The sequence below is a fragment of the Oscarella lobularis genome, chromosome 4, assembly GCF_947507565.1.
Source record: "Oscarella lobularis chromosome 4, ooOscLobu1.1, whole genome shotgun sequence".
Lineage (NCBI taxonomy): Eukaryota > Metazoa > Porifera > Homoscleromorpha > Homosclerophorida > Oscarellidae > Oscarella > Oscarella lobularis.
This window is the reverse complement of record NC_089178.1, coordinates 1,911,028-1,927,047: the sequence shown is the minus strand read 5'-3', so window position 1 is coordinate 1,927,047 and position 16,020 is coordinate 1,911,028. Positions and strand designations below refer to the sequence as shown.

Below are 16,020 nucleotides of genomic sequence, written 5' to 3'. Positions count from 1 at the left end.
GACGCGAGTAACCATTTTTAGATGCGCGAAAAAGTCAGCTTTAAACTCCCCGTACACCATCATAACGTCAGCAGCAAAAAAGGTGAGCGAGACAAAAAATAGCGACGGACTAAAAAAGAGTACAAAGAGACGCGATTTTCTTCTTCAGGCGACAACTTCCGGGACGGCGTTCCGAGCGGCGTTCTTCGTGCTGTGACCGAACGTCATTCCGTACTTGAATTTCTGCGCTGGAATATGACCGGTGTAGTTGGGAACGAGACCGGCTTCGACGGGATAGATCCGCGTCGCCTGTCGATCGGTCGCCATTGAACGGCGAACAACAATCGGCGTTGTCTTGACGTAAGCGATTCGCTGCTCGTCGTCGCCGTGCTCTCTCAGGGCTTCGTTCGTGATGACCGGATAGCCCTTGCCCATGTAGTTGCGCGTTCTCGGCACGAAGCCTGTGTAGCCCGACATGAAGTACTTGTGCGGATCGCCGTGGCGCATGTAGTAGGGTGAGACGGAGTGCTGGAGGGCCTGCGGTGAGAGATAGGGAAGTGCTGCCGAGTGGGCCGGCTTGAGCGAGTTGGATTGGGATTGGGAGTGAGTTTGGAGCTCGGCGCGTTTGCTCTGGTACGAACGCTGATCCCATTCAAAGTCGGAAACGGCATTGTGGCACGCTTCGGCGTAGCGAGATCCGAAGTAGTTCTGAGACTTGGGTATGTAGCCTAAAGTTCACAATTACGGCTGTATGCGAGCAGGGGCTGGGAGGAATTCCTTGGATAAGTAGTCACCTTCTAAGGTGACCGCTTTGACTTAAATTTCACCCAAACAGAAATCGATCTACTAACGTAAGACGTTTTTTAAGTGAGGTGGTTGCCTTTTACTGCAACCACTCCACTTTCTCAGTAGATCGTTACATTGGGTGATAGTCTCAATCTATATATTCAATAACCTGTGTATCCAGGGACCATGTTCTCAATCAACTTCTGATCTCCCCAGCTCTTTGTGCGCGTTCTCAGGAGCGACGGGGACTCGGTTTGGGCGGGGGCGGACGTGGGTGGAATGGGAACGGTGTCGGCCAAGACGCTGCGCCCTGAACGAGCCAAGCCAGGCCTGATGAGCAACTCGTGCGTGCCCGACCCGAACGTCGTGCCAATTCCGTACTTGAATTGGGGACAATAGCCGCAGTATCTGCGTCGCAGAAAGGCGCGAGAACGCCTCTGAGTTTTTATAGGGTTTGCTAAATGCCGAAGACTTTACCCGGGTATGTGATAGGGATCGGGGGTCATCAAAGTCGATTTTCCACGTCGACCCATGATTTCTTGTCGAGCCCGGAAACACGGAGACGCTGGAGACGCTTTGGCGTTGCTAATGACTCTGGGCTTGCGTACTGGCTCGGTTGGTATCAACAAACACAAGTGAATGAATTCTCGCGAATTCCGCGCATTGGGCAGAGTTGGCGCCGACAACGTCGAAGCCGTGCTCCACAGACTACGCGGAGTCTGCGACAATGCGGCAGTGGGCGGGGCGCCTTTTAGGGAACGCGAACTCTACTATCAGATAAGTGAGTCGCAGGCACTTTGGAGAGCGAAGTCACGCTTGCACTAGAGTCCGCTACGTCTTCGCTGAGTCTGATAGCACGCAAGTCGCTTCTCGATGAGAAATCGCCCTGGTGGGTTTCCTAGTGCGACGAGAATGTATGATACCATATCTTCTTCTTTGTTCAGGGATCTTCGCTATTATGGTCCTGTTGAATCGTCGAGAACGAGCCCCGTGCAAAATCGGAGTTGCATTCAGGCAGCCACTAGTGAACAGTTGCCTCAGTTTCTGCAAGAAATGGGATTTCTGTACGAAATTCTCGATTGTGTTTTTGTTGCACGTGTTTTTGTCTAGGCTTCAAAACGAATTGGAATTTGAGGGATTCTGTTTTCTGAAAGGAAAGTATAAGGTTTCTCTGTACAAAGTTATAAGAGTAGGTCACACTTCCTCGACAGGAGCAGCTCTTAGTCTTTTTTTTTGCATTAGATCAATACAAAGGGTGACAAGCAGGAAGCAGGACAGGCAAGGATATTTGAGTTTAGTACAGTTGTTTCCACGGGGCAGGGGCAGGTTTGTGGTGTATTGTGCTGCCATACGAAAACAATACACGATATTTAGGAGGCAACCGTAGCTGAAATGAATGCTTTTATTGATCACTTGAAACCGTACGTCGCACACATAGTATTCTCTATTAGATCGTCTATGTATGTGTACAGGTTAGTTAATTTTCATCCAGGCGGGCGAGCGGAACGAGGAGATGCCGGTGCGGCGAGCTAAGCGAAAATAGATTATCAAAATTAATGTCATTAAAATAAATTAAAATTAACGTTATTAACCGCTCGTCGAAAACGCGCAGTTCCACGCAGCGGCAGTGCGTAAGCGACACGTGCACGCATGCATCGTCGAAAGCCGTTCAGCGTAAAGCAGAAGAAGAAGCAGCTGCAAGAGAAACGAAAGCGAAAGAAAGAAAGTAGGTTCCACTCCTTCACGCAAGTACGCACACACGTCGCCGAGCGGATCTCTCTTTAGGAAAAGATCGCTGCGATGACGAAACGGAAAACAGGCGCGCAGAAACAGCCGCCGCCGCTGCTACCGCTGTGCGCCTCGATTCGCAAACGAGCTCGGGAGAAGAAGAAAGCGAAGTGAAAGAAGATATTAGAATACACGAGCAGCCGCGAGCGAAGCAGAAGCAACACGATCCCAATAGGTTTGTTTGCGCGCAGATGACGAGTCGGGAAACAATGCCCTTTGGATCCAATTTAGGTACCGGCTACATTTCGAACAGCAGTCGGCTGCAGAAATCGCGCAGAGAAAGCGAGAAGCGAGGGAACCAATCATACATCTGCCTCCAGTAAAGAAATCGAAAACAATTCGAATGGTTCCGAAATTTCTTCGTAGGAATGCCTTGAGGTTTGCCTCGAGGACGTCTATCAGCCCGGTTCTGGTAAGAAACGAGGAAAAAAGATGAAATCTGCAACGGTTTCTTTGTTTCTAGTGCTCGACTTTCCCAAACGACCGTTGTGGGATTATTCGATGACAAAGAGACAGGTGGAGGAAAGGGAGGAGCAAATGTTTAGCAAGTACTTTAAAGGTATACGCGATCAGTACAGGCCTGATCAGTTGAGCTGGTTTGAAAAAAATTTGGAGGTAAGAAAAAGTGCCTGCTATCCGTCAGTAATGAATTCCTCTAGTAATTACTCTTGTGTTTGTCTTTCAGACTTGGCGTCAGCTGTGGAGGGTGCTGGAAATGTCAGACGTTATCCTGCTCATTACTGACATACGGCATCCAGTGAGGTGGACAGCAATTCTGTTGCTTCTTTGTCACTCTCTTTCTGCAGGTATTGCACTTTCCTCCGGCTCTTTACGACTATGTTGTTAATGATGCTAAGAAGAAGCTTGTTCTGATCTTGAACAAGGTAGGAAAAATTTCCTTTGTTGTTTTTCTCTGATTATGTTTTTTTAATTAGGTTGACTTGGTTCATCGCGGTCTCGTTATTGCTTGGAAGCTCTATTTTGAATCTAAATTTCCAGAGTTACACATTGTTTGCTTTTCGAGCTTTCCAACAGGCGATCCTACCGTGACAAGTCGAGCAACCAGTGAGCAACAATGCCACCTAAATCAATTCTCAAACCATATCACGTGTCTCCCTTATTAATTATTAGAAGGCCTGCTTAGTAAGCCAAAGAAAAGAACAGGGAAAGCGTCGGGTGGCAATGCTATCCTTGCTGCTATCAGAGACCTTCACTTAGATAAAGGTAGAGCATAGAGGGAATTTTATAAATGTAAATGAAATTCTGCTTGCAAAGGTAACCTTGACGAATGGGAAGTCAAACTAGCTGAAGGCGATCCGTTTGAGTATCGTCAACAGGAGGAAGATGCGGGTAAGGAGAATTTTGGTCCAACCGTGCAGCTGACGTCGATGCTTGATGTAGGTGGCGCGAGAAAGAAGGACAGTCTTCTTACGATTGGCTTGGTAGGTCATCCTAATGTAGGCAAATCGTCCGTTATCAACGGTCTGATAGGAAAAAAGGTGAGTACCACTCTACTGGCGTCCCCTTGTCGTTTTACCTTTCCTTCCAAGGTTGTTAGCTGTTCAAGAACTCCTGGACACACAAAGCATTTTCAGACGATCTACCTGACGCCCACGGTGTGCTTGTGTGATTGTCCTGGGCTCGTTTTTCCCTCTCTCGTCGACAAGAACCTACAGATTCTCTCCGGTCTTTTTCCCGTTTCTCAAGTGCAAGAGCCCTACTCGCCGGTCGGCTACTTGGCCGCTCGAATTCCCCTCGTCGAGATACTCGGTATTAGAAGGGAGGAGGGAGACGTCAGCGATCCAGACAGGCCGATGTCTGCCTGGGAAATATGTTTCTGTGAGCTGGAGACAGCTTTTAGAGTACATAAGGAGAGCGTTTTGTTTCCTAGACTGGGCTGAAAAGCGTGGGTATTACACGGCTAGGGCGGCCAGACCTGATGCGTACAGGGCTGGTTAGTTGATTTTTCATCAAGAATGTCACTTTGAGAACATGGGCTTTGTGTGTAGCCAATAGTCTGCTGCGTCTTACTATTGAAGGTCGACTTTGCATGGCTATGAGACCCCCAGGATATGCCAAGGACACACGTAAGCCGCGTTATGAATCTACGAAGGGAATTATTGTGCTCGTTTATAGCCGCGAAGGACCACGTCAGCGTTGCTGAGCAGTTAATTGACAGAGACGAGACGGAATCAGACGAGTCGTCGTCTGAGGACGACGTCTCTGAAGAGGAAGCTGATGAGGCACTAACTAATCGATATGCTCTTCTGGGAAACGCGCCGTCGGAAATGATCTGAATATTTATTCGGTTCTACCAGCTCGTTTAGACAACAAATTGTAAAATAAGGCAAGTTTATAATTCTAAAAATGCCCCAAAATTCACATCTAATAGCAATTAACACAGACACTCAAAGAGGGAAGAAAAGAACGTCAAACAACCAGTCTACGTATATCAGCACCCGCCAAACACAAAAACGGAAACTAAGCTATCCTATTACAATAATATTTCATCTTTCAAAACGCATCAACGCAATTTCACGGCCCGTCATTGCTATTTGCCGCCGCTTCAGCCGCTAGCCGATCAAATTCCGTCTCGGACGGAAAGAGAGAAGCCGTCGCCGTTGCTTTTGCAGTCGTCGTCGTTGACGACGACGCCAGAGGATCAACGCTATTGCTTCCCGCCATAATTTCGGTCAGCTCATTGTCTAATGCGACGTCGTCGTCAGGGGCTACGGCAACAGGCTCTTTGACTACGCGTTCAGAACCCGTCAAGTCGGCTTGCGTGAATTCGGCTGACGTGGCCGTGACGGGGAAAAAGGGCGTAGACGCCGCCGCCGCCGCTGTCATTGCAGTCCCATTCAACATGGGCATGCTGCTATCGCCATTGTTGTTTGGATTTGCAAGCTGTGGCGGTTCCATGCCGCGTACTAGCTCGTTGAGATGGGCCAATAGGTCGCTGTTTCGAATGAGCAACTGGTGGACTTTCGCCTTGAGCACAAAGAGAAAAAAAGCAGATAAGAATCACAAAGAGGATTTCTAATCCGTATCCGTTCTCTACCTGGGCTTGGATTCGCGCTGTCATTTCGGCTTCGAATTTTTGAGTCAGGACATCCACTTCGGCCTTTAGTTCATGAGCCTTGTTCTGGAATAGGAAAGGACATGCCGAAATGGGGAGGAAACTTTACGGCATAGTTCAGATCTACCTCCGCTTCAATTCGCGCTAGCCTCTCGGATTGGAAAAGTGCTTCGAGACCACTGACGTCATCACTATCATCTGGATTAAAAGGATTCGTCACTGTCGCGGAGGCGACAACGGGTTCCAAGGCTGATTGATTCATAACAGTCGGTTTCTGCGGATGAAAAAGGCAACTGCATTAATTAACACGAACACAAGAACCTACTGTACACCTCTGAAAATAATCAATCAAAATACGGATCTTCTCAATCTCATCAGATAAGAAAACACTAACTACATCTATAAACCCGCCTAGCTATACATCAAAGAGCCTAGGAAGGGAAAATAAGAGCGTTCCTCTTCCTTTTCCCCTACAAGGGTCAAACCAAACATACAAGGAGTATTCGTATTCGTCTTCCCACAACAAAGGAAACAAAAAAAAGACATACTTGCGTCCACGCGTTCCGACTGAGCAAAGTCGCGTTGGGAGGATGAAACGGCAATCCCGTCTGCGACTCCTTAGGCGGCATGGAAACGCTCGGCCCAACGACGTCGTGACCGCCTTGTTTTACGAGCGGCGTGCTTACGATGCGAACGAGAGACGGCTTATTCGACTGTTGTTCGGACTGTTGATCGATGTTGATAAGGGGTTCGATGGGGGTCTCCTCCGTGCCGCTGTCGCCGGCGGCGTCTTTCGTTTCGTCGTCGACCGTCTGTGGCGGCGGCGGCGACGAAGACGCCGTGTCTTCGACTTCTTCGTTCGCTTCGTTCTCCGCCGTCTTTTTCGTTTCGTCGCGATCTCGAATTTGGTATTTGTGGCAGACTTCGAACGCTTGGCCGATCGTTCGAACGATGTGCAACGCCTGCGACTGGAGAACACCGGGGAAAAAAAGAAATAATGACTGACTTCCATTCGACCGGATGTGCGCTCTCCCCCTTTACCTTCTTCAGCGCTTTGAAGACGTTGCACTTGAAGACGTTATCGGGTCCGTCTCGAACGATGTAGCTGAATATCTTCAAGTCGAGCGAATCGTGCGACACGTAGAAAATCCTAAAAAAAAACGATCGCGTGAGCGTGAGGCCGGGGCTACACGCCAACTTCTCTCTAACCGATATATGGGATGGTTCATCATCAATATCTCGTTCTCGTCAACAGGAAGACCCTTTTTTCTTCGCCGCGCCTAAGAAACGCATTCGCGTGCGTCCCACCCTCGCGCTCCCCCCTTTCCCCTTATTACGTCTCGTCGACGACGTTTCAAGACTTTGATTCCTCGAACGGATATCGTGATGTGACATTTCTTCTTCTTCTCGTTCTTCACGCGAAACTCGTACTGCGAGAGGGAGAAAAAAAGGCATATATAATATCGAACTGACACGAAGGCGCACGGGCGTCGTCAAGTAACGAATAAAACGACGCCGAACGACGATCCTCTGGCTTCTACAGTACTCACCCGAATTCGTCGCATAGACGCGACGATTTCGACGCGACTCGACGGTCGTGCGACTTCGAGCGAACCGATGAACTGAAGAGAGAAAAAAAGGCGAACGTCACCGCGTCGATCGCGCGAGAGAATCCAAACTATGCGCGCGAGGAGCGATCGCGCTAACCTTCGCTCGAAAATGAATGCCGTGTTCGAACGCCTCTTCGTTGTGAAGGGGAATGCGCGTGTCGTATCCGTCGTCGACGACCGTGTACGAGCCGTCTTTGGCTGTAGGGCGTAAACCACACCGCCGCGTATGAGGGGAATTGCCTCGAGGGGGGGGCCGAGTTTGACGCGCGCTTACGTTTTCGGCGACGCAGTAGCGCTCCCCAACTCATCGCTCTCGGATGATGGTTACTTTTAACGGTTATAAAAATGGGAAGCGAGGCCTTTGCCCTTTTGTCAAACGTACGGGAAGCGTCGAGGAGAATTCCACGAGCACGTGCTTTCATAGAGCCCGTATCTCGTATTATCACACGCCCCACGGTGATTTGTATAGAGTGGTGCCGCGAGCTGTTTTAGGGCGTTTCCAGTGTCGGTCGAAAAATCGTTTGTGCTGCTGGTCAGATACAACGCTACTTGGAGCCGCTGGACATTGGAGAGTGATTTATTGACCACGCCCACTTGCTGAAAATTTCTGGCGTCCCCGCGCATATGGCAGGAAGAAGACGTCGACTGCACAACGACGTGCGCATAGAGATAGACGGTAAATGAGCGACCGATCGTCTCAAACTCTCTTGTTTGTTCGTTGCGGGTGGCGCACATCCTATTTTTATCATACTTTATATTCCGCCCGTTTTCAGGTGTCGACGGACCGTCGTCGTCGTCGCAAGCGAGACCGGGACGACTGCTGACGAATCGAGCAGCGCCGTCGGTCTTGCGGCCGTCCGAGCAGCTGCGACGCTATCGCTACGGATCCGAAGCCCAGCCGCACGTGGGAGGAGGACCAGGAGGAGGAGGAAGAGCTAATGAACACACAGCGTAAGAAACAAATTGAAAAATAATGTAGTCTATTACGAATAAAGGATCGAGGTCTTTATATTGAATTTTTTTGATCTCGATTATTTGACAGTGATCTGTATGCTAATCTTCTTGAATTGCGAGAAGGCGCCGTGAAGACACCTGAAGTGGCTGATACAGCCTACGAGCATCTCTACGATCACTTGCAAGACGTGCTCGAGGCTGGCCAAGTGCTTAGGCAGCTCCCCATGAACATGAGCGAAAAGAGAAAGCTTTTTAAGTATCTTTGAGAGAGAACTGGTATTTTCAAATAACGAAAACGTTTAGACTGTGCAAACGATTTGAATTGAGGAATATCAACGCTCTATCAGGAGTAGATTCGTGGAAATTCAATTGGATTCGAGTAAAAGCGTTTGATTTGTTCCTTCATGATGTTCTTTTGACTACACTTATCGTATTTCCATAGCTCAAAGTAGCCGCTCAAAAACGTTGGGCTGCTCTGACCAGTTTCTCTCTCTTTGGCGGAGCCGTGAAAAGCGTTGAACGTACAAACGGAGACCGACTTTTTCCTTTCCTTTGTAATTTTGACGTTTGACGGACAGGTTCTCACGGATCCGGCGTGGCTTCTTATTTTCTCTTTCTTCGTGCTCTGTTGGGATTGAACGTTTTTCTTTTTATTCTGATGCTTGGATTTGTCATAATACCTCAGGTACTGGATTCCAATAGTGTTAAAAAATTTAGTTACTAATCAATGTGTATTTATTTGCAAAGGTCGTTATCGGAGACGGACTCGACGTTCCTCCCAGCGTGAAAAATGGATCAAAACTCTCCTTGATTTTAGATGGAAAGGTAATTGAACAGAGGAAGAGGGGAACAACGCCCGAGTTCGTTTTGTCTCCATCTCAAGGGTTACCTCATGGAATACTCCGTTCTTTTCTACGGATATTACGACAACGCTACGCGTGTCGGCGACGGATCTAGCTCAGGCTACAGCCTTCCTCTAGCGTATGCCGTGACTATCGGCGTTGTCCTTATATTAAGTTTTATTTTCTTGGCGAGACGGTACGGTGACGTTTCCATATCTCTGCTTTTAAGTATCGAATGGTGCTTCTGCTTTTAGGGTTCTGGGACAAGACAACGTTGCCGTTTATACGGCTCGAAAAAAGATGCCGTTCACTTGGTTCTTGCTGGCCAGCTGGGATTACAGTATTGCTAATAAGAGAGCTTCAGACGATCGATCAGAAATTATTACTGACAAACTCAGGGTAATCCGCATGAGCACCGTGGCTATATATAGACGTTTTTCTTACGACTCGTTTGTGACAGAAAGCGATCAAGCAAGATGAGCTACCATACCAAAAGTAGGACTTCTTTTACGTCTTCGTCAATCGACATTTTATTAATCTTTTCTAGATGGTGCGTGAGATTGATCCGCGCTGCCGTCCACGGGCTGGTAATTCTTCTATTGGTCGGGAGTGTGTGCGCCATTTACTTCACCGTGCGCAGCGCCCGCTGCATACTGCTGACGTCGCAGGACTTGGATTTGACGCAATTTTTAGATAAAGGAACTGCTGGAATTGGCGATTTCTTTTCTGTGATGAGGGTATGATGGGAAAGTCCATTTAGTCTCCACCGGCGGAGGCAACTTTCTCGTTTCTAGGTTCCACTTGTTGTTAGTTCTCTCAACATAGTCATGCCTTTTTTCTTTGAACTGATGTCTCAATGGAATTGGGAAAAGAGGCATCCACGGGCCTACCTAAAGCTCACTCTTGCCAGGCATACATAGACTTGTGAATACTAAATCCTCCACGTCATACGTTTTTTTTTCCTACCACAGAAGCTTTATTCTCTATCTGGCTAACTTCATTGTGCTGCTGGTTTCTTTGTTTACCCAAATGACATCCAATCTTACAGTGAGAGTCTGGAATTTCTTAGAAATCAATTCTACTAGAGTACTCTTACAGATGGGCAATGAAGAGGATATTTCCTGTTGCCTCCAAGCAGTTCGGTCCCAGTATCCCAACGGCGAAATGATCATCAACGAACAACCCGCCTGTCAGCAGCTTGCTGAGGCCCACGCACGGAATATAGTCAAGGATTCAGCATCGTGTTACGACTATCTACAACGCTCGCATTCAAACGTCGTTGAGAAATTTTCGTGCCTGGCGACAATTGGGTCGCATTTTGGTCACCAGTCGCGTCGATGCTGGGAGACACTCGTCGGTCAAGAATTGTTCAAATTGTTGTGCATCGATTTGCTGTTGGAAATCATTGTGAGCATTTTCTTGGCCGAGTTTGTGCGTGGCGTTTTTGTGAAAACAAACGGCTTCAAATGCTGCGGGTCACTGGCCAAAAAGGTTAGTGAAAAGAAAGCGAGACTCTCCCCCTCTCTCTCTCTCTCTCTCTACAATATGTTTTTTCAGATAAAATGTGCTTCTTTCAGTACGTCGCAAAATGTCCTCAGCTTAGTCTATCAGCAGTCTCTAGCATGGTACTCTTGCCAGTGTCATCGGAAGTAATTGTGGGACTCTCTTTCTATTGCAGGTTCGGTACGTTATTCTGTCCTTTTTTGCTTGGAATTGCTGCATTTGGCTGCTTGATCGTGTTACTGCTCAGGACCGTCATGTGTCGCTGGTTTCTTCGTCCGCAGCACGTATTCCGCGACTTTCGCGGCTCGGCGAGATACTATCACATGGTCGCCTTGCTCGGAATGCTGCTCGTCACTCTTTTTGCTGTTGGCTACGTTTTCGTCGAGTGCGGAAAGGCTGCGTACCAATTCTGTAGATTCTCTGACATTTTTGTGTATTTAGATTAGAACCATCAAGCAGTTGCGGTCCGTTTCGGTCCTTACCGAGCATGGGTAGCATTGTAAGCCAAGAAATTCAAGGCTGGACATCGTGGTTAGTGACGACAGTTGACTACATAAGATCTGCTGCCGTCGTATGCATTCTGTTGCTTTTGCTTTGGTAAAGAAAGCTTAGAGCTGCTATCTTTTGGTCTTGGAAATTCTTTTTTGGTAGTGCTTTGGCTTACTATCAGTGGTGCCAGGCAACGGCCTACAAAGAATTTCAAAAGGACTTGGTGTTTCAAATGAAAGTGGTGAGCAGCGTTGACGCATGACATTTTGATCTCCTTTGAGGCTATTCTTTAGCTGCGCAGCAAACTAAAAGTCAACAGGCCAACTGGTGAGAGTGCAAATGCATTAGGCTGTGACCTTTTATCCGTTTCTTTCCGCAGGAAGTGCATCAAACACCTTGCGTTCTCCTGTCAGTCGTGTTGCCCTGACAACACCTGACGGCGACGTTCGTACCGTCACTCTACCGCGTGTAATTCCCAGTTTGCCACCCCAACCGCCGGCACCCGCACCGGTAGTCGCACCATCACGTTTTGAGGCAAAGAAGAAACAAAAAGAATCGAACGAGGGGAAGCAAAAGAAGAAGGAACAGAAGAAAAACAAGAAGGAGGAGAAGAAGAAAAAGAAGGAGGACAAGCAAAGCCTTCTAGAAAGCGACCACACTGAGCACTACAACGACGTCTTTGAAGATCTCTACGCGGTTGGACGACGTGACGCCAGCATTAATCGGCCGCCGCGAGACGCTAAACGGCAGCCGCATATGGGAGCGGCTCGACTTGGCGTTCCCCTGCCAGGTCTGCAGCTGGCATCAAGTGAGCGGTTCATGGCGCACATCAGCGTGCCCGATCGGTTTGTGGGAACGGATGACGATCCTCTCATGGAAGAGGAGATGCCGGCGGATTTTTTTCGTAATCCGCTTCTACCACAGGAATCAACTTTGTAAACGACGTATGTATGAATAATTATATGCTTTGTTGTAGTGGGGGAAGACACGGAATTGCGAAAGTACGCACAAATTTGATGAACCATAGGATGCCCCCTCCCGGTACGTTTAAAAGAATGCCAGTCAACAGTAAAAATTATCAATTAGCCCAACCCACAAATATCAATCATCGTCCAAATCGTCCCGACGTGCCGGAATCTGATCGGCTCCCGGTATGAGACAGACGTCAAGCACGCAGAATTGCGCTCGACACGTCGGACAGGACGCCGAACTGGACAGCCACGTTTCAGGTCGACTCTGATCCTGCCGACTTGCAAACCACTTCGCCATGCAACCGAAGCACCACATGGGTCGACAGTAGCACGGCACGCACTCGCCCTCGTGCCGATCCCCGCACAATTTAACGAGTTTCACGTTCGACGTAAACGCCATGCAGCCGACGCATCGATCGGGCGTCGACGTCGTCAAGTCGACGCGATGAAGCGGATTCTTCTCGACGTGCTCCCGAAAGGCGACGGCAAACTGTTCGCTGAGCGTCGCTCGAACGACGACGTTGCGCGCGCTGCGCACGGGACTGCTCAACTTCTCCTTCATGTCGCTCAATTCGAGCGCGTTCACGCGCAGGACGAACGGATCGATGATGCGATTCGTCGTTGCCATGGCAACAGAACGAACCTCGATCCAAACGTACTGAACGGGCGATTGAGGCGCGTCGACGGCAACGGCGTGCTGTTCGTCGCGCAAGACGTTCAAGTGAACGTCGTACTGACGCGCGACGTCGACCCGATGCGCCGACGTCTTGACGATCCACGTGTCGGTGACGTAGACGCGCGCGCCGGCTTGGCCCGCGCGCGAGACGAATTTGTCGACGCGACGAAATTCGATGTTGAGCGAGGCGGCGACCGATCGCCAGTCGGGATCGTAGACGGCGAGACGACGAGCGAGAGGATGTCGCGACCAGTTTTTCGACGTCCAGTATCTGAAGAGAGAGAGAGAAGAACGAAGGTTAGATTGGGCTTTTTCGCTCGTTTTCCGACTTCGCCATCACGCAGCCGATCGTAAGGCACGCTATCGCGGCGAGGTTGTAGTATTTTATCCAATTCGGAGCCCTGTCGAGGTGGACGATGTTCATTGGTTCGTGAAAAAGCCCGCCGACGAGAGTATATCCCATTGGCAGGGCGGCGTGCGTGACGATCGTGATAGTCGTCCTCTTCATGTTGTAGCCGACGAAGTTCATCTCTTCGCTGCCGAGATACGATGAGAAGAGGCACTGGACTGTGAGTCCGCCGCTTCGAAATGCGTCCGGCGGGGCGACGAAGCAGAGAACGAGCAGCCAATAGACAATTGTGTACAGCCAGAGATTATCCATTTATCAACAGCCGGGAAAATCACTAGGATGCCCGTACAATCACAGTCCCAGTGTTTAGGTGCACGCGTCACGTCGCGTTGTGTACTGTACTGCAGTGTTATGCTACGTGCGTTTATATATCGCGCGAGCACAGCTCGCAGATTTCTCGCAAGGCTATCGAGCAGCGCAGTTAAAACACCAGACCCGCACGACGGACCGATCGTTACGCCAAACACGTTTCGTGGAATGCAAGCCCACTTCCCATGTCTCGCCCGGTAAGCGCGTTCTCATCGACGTAACGTGCCGGACGAGCAGTATCTCGGGCCGTGACAAAGCATTCGTCATCGTCCTACTCACTCGCGGCCCGCGTGACGCTACACTTGTTTATTTACATATTTTACGTATATCACAGGCCCGATGAATGGCCGGAGCCGAGATACACCGACCGCGCTCGCGGCTACGAGACGTTTAGCAGCAAAACGCCATTTACTTTTCGCTGGGGCGGAATCTTGCCTGAAATTTCAATTTCATATGAAACGTGGGGCAAGCTGAACGACTCCAAGTCAAATGCGATTCTACTGCATCCGAGCCTGTCAACGTCGTCGCATGCAAAGAGTAACAAAGTATGTAGAAGACTTAAGGAGTGAGCAGGAGCGTATCTGATATTGTACTATATAGGGTAATCCTGATGCGGGCTGGTGGGAGGACTTTATTGGGCCCGGACGTCCTCTTAATACCGACGAGTTTTTCATTATTTGTACTAATAATTTGGGTAGCTGCTACGGATCTTCGTAAGAGCGAAACGAAATGTCGAGTTTCTTTCCTTCATAATTTCGTTTGTGTAGGGGTCCATCGAGTCTTAACCCAGAAACAGAGAAGGTCAATAAAAAGAAAGCGTCACAATACCTAAATTACTCTCAGTTTGACGTGTAGCCATATGGCATGACATTTCCTCTTCTGACTGTGGAAGACATCGTCAGATCTCAGTTTCTGCTCCTTGATCACCTTGGAATAGAAAAGGTGAGAAGGTCAATGATATGGGAAGAAGCATAGTCAAGTGGAACTCGTTAGATTCACGCTGCTATCGGTTCATCGCTAGGTGGAATGGAATCCCTCCAAGCAGCAGCTCTCTTTCCGGACCGCGTGGAACGGTAATGCATATAAGAGAACCCGAGTTATCTAATCATCCGAATTTCAAGTGCCATTTCTGTGTCGGCGTGCGTACGCACGCATCCCCAGTCAATTGCCTTGCGCTATTGCCAACGACGCATCATCATGTCCGATCCCAACTGGAATGGCGGTAACTACTACGAAGGCAAATTTCCATTTGTTGGAATGCGTCACGCTCGCGAATTGGGCACGTATACGTACCGAAGCGGTCCTGAATGGGAAGAGCGGTTTGGACACGAGAGACACAGTCCCACCGAACCACCCAACTTTTGCCCAGATTTTGAAATTGAGCACTATCTCGAACATGCCGGTAACAAATTTTCTCTAATCTATGATCCCAATTCTGTCCTATACATATCAAAGGTACAGACTGCATGAACCTTACTTTTTTGTTCAGACTGAGGCTGTACTTTGTCTTAGGCTATGGATCTGTTTGACTTGGGTGATGGGTGCGATTCTCTATTGAGTGGCGTTGCACGAATCACGTGCCCTGTTTTGGTACGTGCAATTGAAGTGGTATTTTGCGCGTGTACTTGATGTGTTTAATTAATTAGGTACTGGGCGTTCCTAGCGACGTTCTTTTTCCCGTCTCTCAGCAGCGAGAAGCGGCTGACATTCTTAGGAATACTGGTAAAACATCTGTAAATTCCTCTGTCTTCGTTGTAGCGCCCGTCTTCTTCTTTGGCAGGAAATTCTGCTGTGACGTATTATGAGATAAATTCTATTTACGGTCATGATACGTTTTTCTTTGATTTTCATAACGTTGGGACGGCTATAAAGGTGAGCTCATTATTGCGTTTGTCTGAACATCATACTTGTGCACTAGGGCTACCTAGAAAGCAGCTTAGCCATCATTTCATAAAATCTATTCGTTTCTCTTCTTGACGCTTGTCTAAGTTGTATCTAAGCTTGCTTTATTTCCCTTCTATCTATGCCCTCTCGGTGCGTACGCTTACCAAATGGCTTTCAAAGACGACTAAAGATGCACCGGCTCGACAAACGATGCGAGCAGTCACACAAGATGCGAGCGTGCGTGCAAGACAGTGCGTGGGTTCCTCATGTGAGATGCCACCCACCCAGTACGCAAACGCAACATCCTCTTGACAACATTTCCTTGCGCGAGAGTTCGAAAGACATTCGGAACACTCGGAAACGTGCGTGTTTGAAGGCGACTTCACGCCTTCGTAAGCGATACGGGCGTTTGACCACAGCGCACGCGACTGTTGAGATTTTCTTCGTTCATTTTCGCTGTACGACGTCGCTTCTTCAGGTTCTGCACGCCCGATGGAGTCTTCAGACGACTTTTATCAAAATTCGATATCGTACCTGGTCGCTGATGGAACTGTAAGGCAGCATCGCGCGAAACGGATGGAAAGAAAGAAGCGGCAGCTCGACGAACTTTCTCGAGTGCAGAAACTCGAACGCATAAGCCTATACCTGCCGTGCCAGGTAAGGGAAAAGCAACGAATCGAAGCCAAAAAAAATCGGAAATAGTTGACGCGACACGAATAGATCGATCAGTGCAAGTGCCGAGGC

At 48.9% G+C, this 16,020-nt stretch overlaps 7 protein-coding genes across 8 annotated transcripts; 4 read left to right on the top strand and 3 right to left on the bottom strand.

Annotated features, from left to right (window-relative positions):
• Positions 1-14: 14 nt before the first annotated feature.
• On the bottom strand, positions 15-1,313 carry LOC136186241 (ciliary microtubule inner protein 2B-like). The gene is made up of 3 exons (XM_065973514.1): positions 1,243-1,313; positions 935-1,173; positions 15-707 (listed from the first exon to the last, which is right to left on the bottom strand). Exons 1-3 carry the CDS (start codon positions 1,296-1,298, stop codon positions 145-147), a joined length of 858 nt encoding a protein of 285 aa, XP_065829586.1. The 5' UTR covers positions 1,299-1,313; the 3' UTR covers positions 15-144.
• On the top strand, positions 153-2,352 carry LOC136186238 (mediator of RNA polymerase II transcription subunit 18-like). Of its 2 annotated transcripts, none has more exons than XM_065973508.1 (8): positions 153-781; positions 947-1,546; positions 1,591-1,654; positions 1,710-1,829; positions 1,876-1,954; positions 2,008-2,091; positions 2,140-2,186; positions 2,238-2,352. In XM_065973508.1, exons 2-8 carry the CDS (start codon positions 1,405-1,407, stop codon positions 2,296-2,298), a joined length of 597 nt encoding a protein of 198 aa, XP_065829580.1. In that variant the 5' UTR covers positions 153-781; positions 947-1,404; the 3' UTR covers positions 2,299-2,352. The 2 variants fall into 2 exon arrangements, with proteins under 2 accessions (XP_065829580.1, XP_065829579.1); XM_065973507.1 differs by having other exon boundaries at positions 153-830.
• On the top strand, positions 2,340-5,086 carry LOC136186229 (guanine nucleotide-binding protein-like 1). Its single transcript, XM_065973494.1, has 16 exons — positions 2,340-2,491; positions 2,551-2,728; positions 2,785-2,872; positions 2,920-2,965; positions 3,017-3,168; positions 3,239-3,310; positions 3,360-3,437; positions 3,489-3,618; positions 3,685-3,777; positions 3,829-3,903; positions 3,955-4,052; positions 4,104-4,392; positions 4,445-4,507; positions 4,563-4,640; positions 4,690-4,900; positions 4,958-5,086. Exons 1-15 carry the CDS (start codon positions 2,416-2,418, stop codon positions 4,848-4,850), a joined length of 1,677 nt encoding a protein of 558 aa, XP_065829566.1. The 5' UTR covers positions 2,340-2,415; the 3' UTR covers positions 4,851-4,900; positions 4,958-5,086.
• Positions 4,836-7,638, bottom strand: LOC136186230 (carboxyl-terminal PDZ ligand of neuronal nitric oxide synthase protein-like). The gene is made up of 10 exons (XM_065973495.1): positions 7,514-7,638; positions 7,337-7,437; positions 7,180-7,251; positions 6,967-7,059; positions 6,839-6,909; positions 6,671-6,779; positions 6,178-6,597; positions 5,757-5,903; positions 5,612-5,695; positions 4,836-5,541 (listed from the first exon to the last, which is right to left on the bottom strand). Exons 1-10 carry the CDS (start codon positions 7,545-7,547, stop codon positions 5,089-5,091), a joined length of 1,584 nt encoding a protein of 527 aa, XP_065829567.1. The 5' UTR covers positions 7,548-7,638; the 3' UTR covers positions 4,836-5,088.
• LOC136186223 (transmembrane channel-like protein 1) lies at positions 7,217-12,061 on the top strand. The gene is made up of 20 exons (XM_065973485.1): positions 7,217-7,915; positions 8,013-8,190; positions 8,282-8,449; positions 8,497-8,572; positions 8,636-8,714; positions 8,772-8,878; positions 8,941-9,018; positions 9,077-9,231; positions 9,290-9,434; positions 9,496-9,530; positions 9,583-9,772; positions 9,830-9,945; positions 10,007-10,082; positions 10,134-10,526; positions 10,593-10,660; positions 10,714-10,923; positions 10,980-11,135; positions 11,190-11,268; positions 11,321-11,354; positions 11,407-12,061. The coding sequence occupies exons 1-20, from the start codon at positions 7,864-7,866 to the stop codon at positions 11,964-11,966; spliced, it is 2,955 nt and encodes a 984-aa protein (XP_065829557.1). The 5' UTR covers positions 7,217-7,863; the 3' UTR covers positions 11,967-12,061.
• Positions 12,021-13,595, bottom strand: LOC136186234 (E3 ubiquitin-protein ligase TM129-like). The gene is made up of 2 exons (XM_065973501.1): positions 13,004-13,595; positions 12,021-12,945 (listed from the first exon to the last, which is right to left on the bottom strand). The coding sequence occupies exons 1-2, from the start codon at positions 13,333-13,335 to the stop codon at positions 12,129-12,131; spliced, it is 1,149 nt and encodes a 382-aa protein (XP_065829573.1). The 5' UTR covers positions 13,336-13,595; the 3' UTR covers positions 12,021-12,128.
• Positions 13,348-15,369, top strand: LOC136186233 (uncharacterized). The gene is made up of 11 exons (XM_065973500.1): positions 13,348-13,589; positions 13,727-13,937; positions 13,993-14,105; positions 14,160-14,193; positions 14,248-14,334; positions 14,386-14,465; positions 14,514-14,847; positions 14,905-14,982; positions 15,039-15,114; positions 15,173-15,264; positions 15,311-15,369. Exons 1-11 carry the CDS (start codon positions 13,363-13,365, stop codon positions 15,344-15,346), a joined length of 1,368 nt encoding a protein of 455 aa, XP_065829572.1. The 5' UTR covers positions 13,348-13,362; the 3' UTR covers positions 15,347-15,369.
• Positions 15,370-16,020: the final 651 nt, after the last annotated feature.

What these genes read in the sequence shown, in the direction of transcription:
- LOC136186234 (XM_065973501.1), bottom strand. Translation starts at nt 13,335, where the DNA reads ATGGATAATCTCTGGCTGTACACAATTGTCTATTGGCTGCTCGTTCTC. An exon ending in ATCGGCTGCGTGATGGCGAA is followed by an intron (nt 12,946 to 13,003) that starts GTCGGAAAACGA and finishes CTCTCTCTTCAG; the next exon opens with ATACTGGACGTCGAAAAACT.
- LOC136186229 (XM_065973494.1), top strand. Translation starts at nt 2,416, where the DNA reads ATGCATCGTCGAAAGCCGTTCAGCGTAAAGCAGAAGAAGAAGCAGCTG. An exon ending in TTGTTCTGATCTTGAACAAG is followed by an intron (nt 3,438 to 3,488) that starts GTAGGAAAAATT and finishes TTTTTTAATTAG; the next exon opens with GTTGACTTGGTTCATCGCGG. An exon ending in CGTGACAAGTCGAGCAACCA is followed by an intron (nt 3,619 to 3,684) that starts GTGAGCAACAAT and finishes ATTAATTATTAG; the next exon opens with AAGGCCTGCTTAGTAAGCCA.
- LOC136186241 (XM_065973514.1), bottom strand. Translation starts at nt 1,298, where the DNA reads ATGGGTCGACGTGGAAAATCGACTTTGATGACCCCCGATCCCTATCAC. An exon ending in GATCCCTATCACATACCCGG is followed by an intron (nt 1,174 to 1,242) that starts GTAAAGTCTTCG and finishes TCTGCGACGCAG; the next exon opens with ATACTGCGGCTATTGTCCCC. An exon ending in CATGGTCCCTGGATACACAG is followed by an intron (nt 708 to 934) that starts GTTATTGAATAT and finishes TGTGAACTTTAG; the next exon opens with GCTACATACCCAAGTCTCAG.
- LOC136186238 (XM_065973508.1), top strand. Translation starts at nt 1,405, where the DNA reads ATGAATTCTCGCGAATTCCGCGCATTGGGCAGAGTTGGCGCCGACAAC. An exon ending in CTGCAAGAAATGGGATTTCT is followed by an intron (nt 1,830 to 1,875) that starts GTACGAAATTCT and finishes GTTTTTGTCTAG; the next exon opens with GCTTCAAAACGAATTGGAAT. An exon ending in TTTATTGATCACTTGAAACC is followed by an intron (nt 2,187 to 2,237) that starts GTACGTCGCACA and finishes GTATGTGTACAG; the next exon opens with GTTAGTTAATTTTCATCCAG.
- LOC136186230 (XM_065973495.1), bottom strand. Translation starts at nt 7,547, where the DNA reads ATGAGTTGGGGAGCGCTACTGCGTCGCCGAAAAC. An exon ending in GCATTCATTTTCGAGCGAAG is followed by an intron (nt 7,252 to 7,336) that starts GTTAGCGCGATC and finishes TTCTCTCTTCAG; the next exon opens with TTCATCGGTTCGCTCGAAGT. An exon ending in TGAAACGTCGTCGACGAGAC is followed by an intron (nt 6,910 to 6,966) that starts GTAATAAGGGGA and finishes TGCGTTTCTTAG; the next exon opens with GCGCGGCGAAGAAAAAAGGG.
- LOC136186223 (XM_065973485.1), top strand. Translation starts at nt 7,864, where the DNA reads ATGGCAGGAAGAAGACGTCGACTGCACAACGACGTGCGCATAGAGATA. An exon ending in CGTGCGCATAGAGATAGACG is followed by an intron (nt 7,916 to 8,012) that starts GTAAATGAGCGA and finishes GCCCGTTTTCAG; the next exon opens with GTGTCGACGGACCGTCGTCG. An exon ending in TATCAGCAGTCTCTAGCATG is followed by an intron (nt 10,661 to 10,713) that starts GTACTCTTGCCA and finishes TTTCTATTGCAG; the next exon opens with GTTCGGTACGTTATTCTGTC.
- LOC136186233 (XM_065973500.1), top strand. Translation starts at nt 13,363, where the DNA reads ATGCCCGTACAATCACAGTCCCAGTGTTTAGGTGCACGCGTCACGTCG. An exon ending in TTTCCGGACCGCGTGGAACG is followed by an intron (nt 14,466 to 14,513) that starts GTAATGCATATA and finishes CCGAATTTCAAG; the next exon opens with TGCCATTTCTGTGTCGGCGT. An exon ending in TGACATTCTTAGGAATACTG is followed by an intron (nt 15,115 to 15,172) that starts GTAAAACATCTG and finishes CTTCTTTGGCAG; the next exon opens with GAAATTCTGCTGTGACGTAT.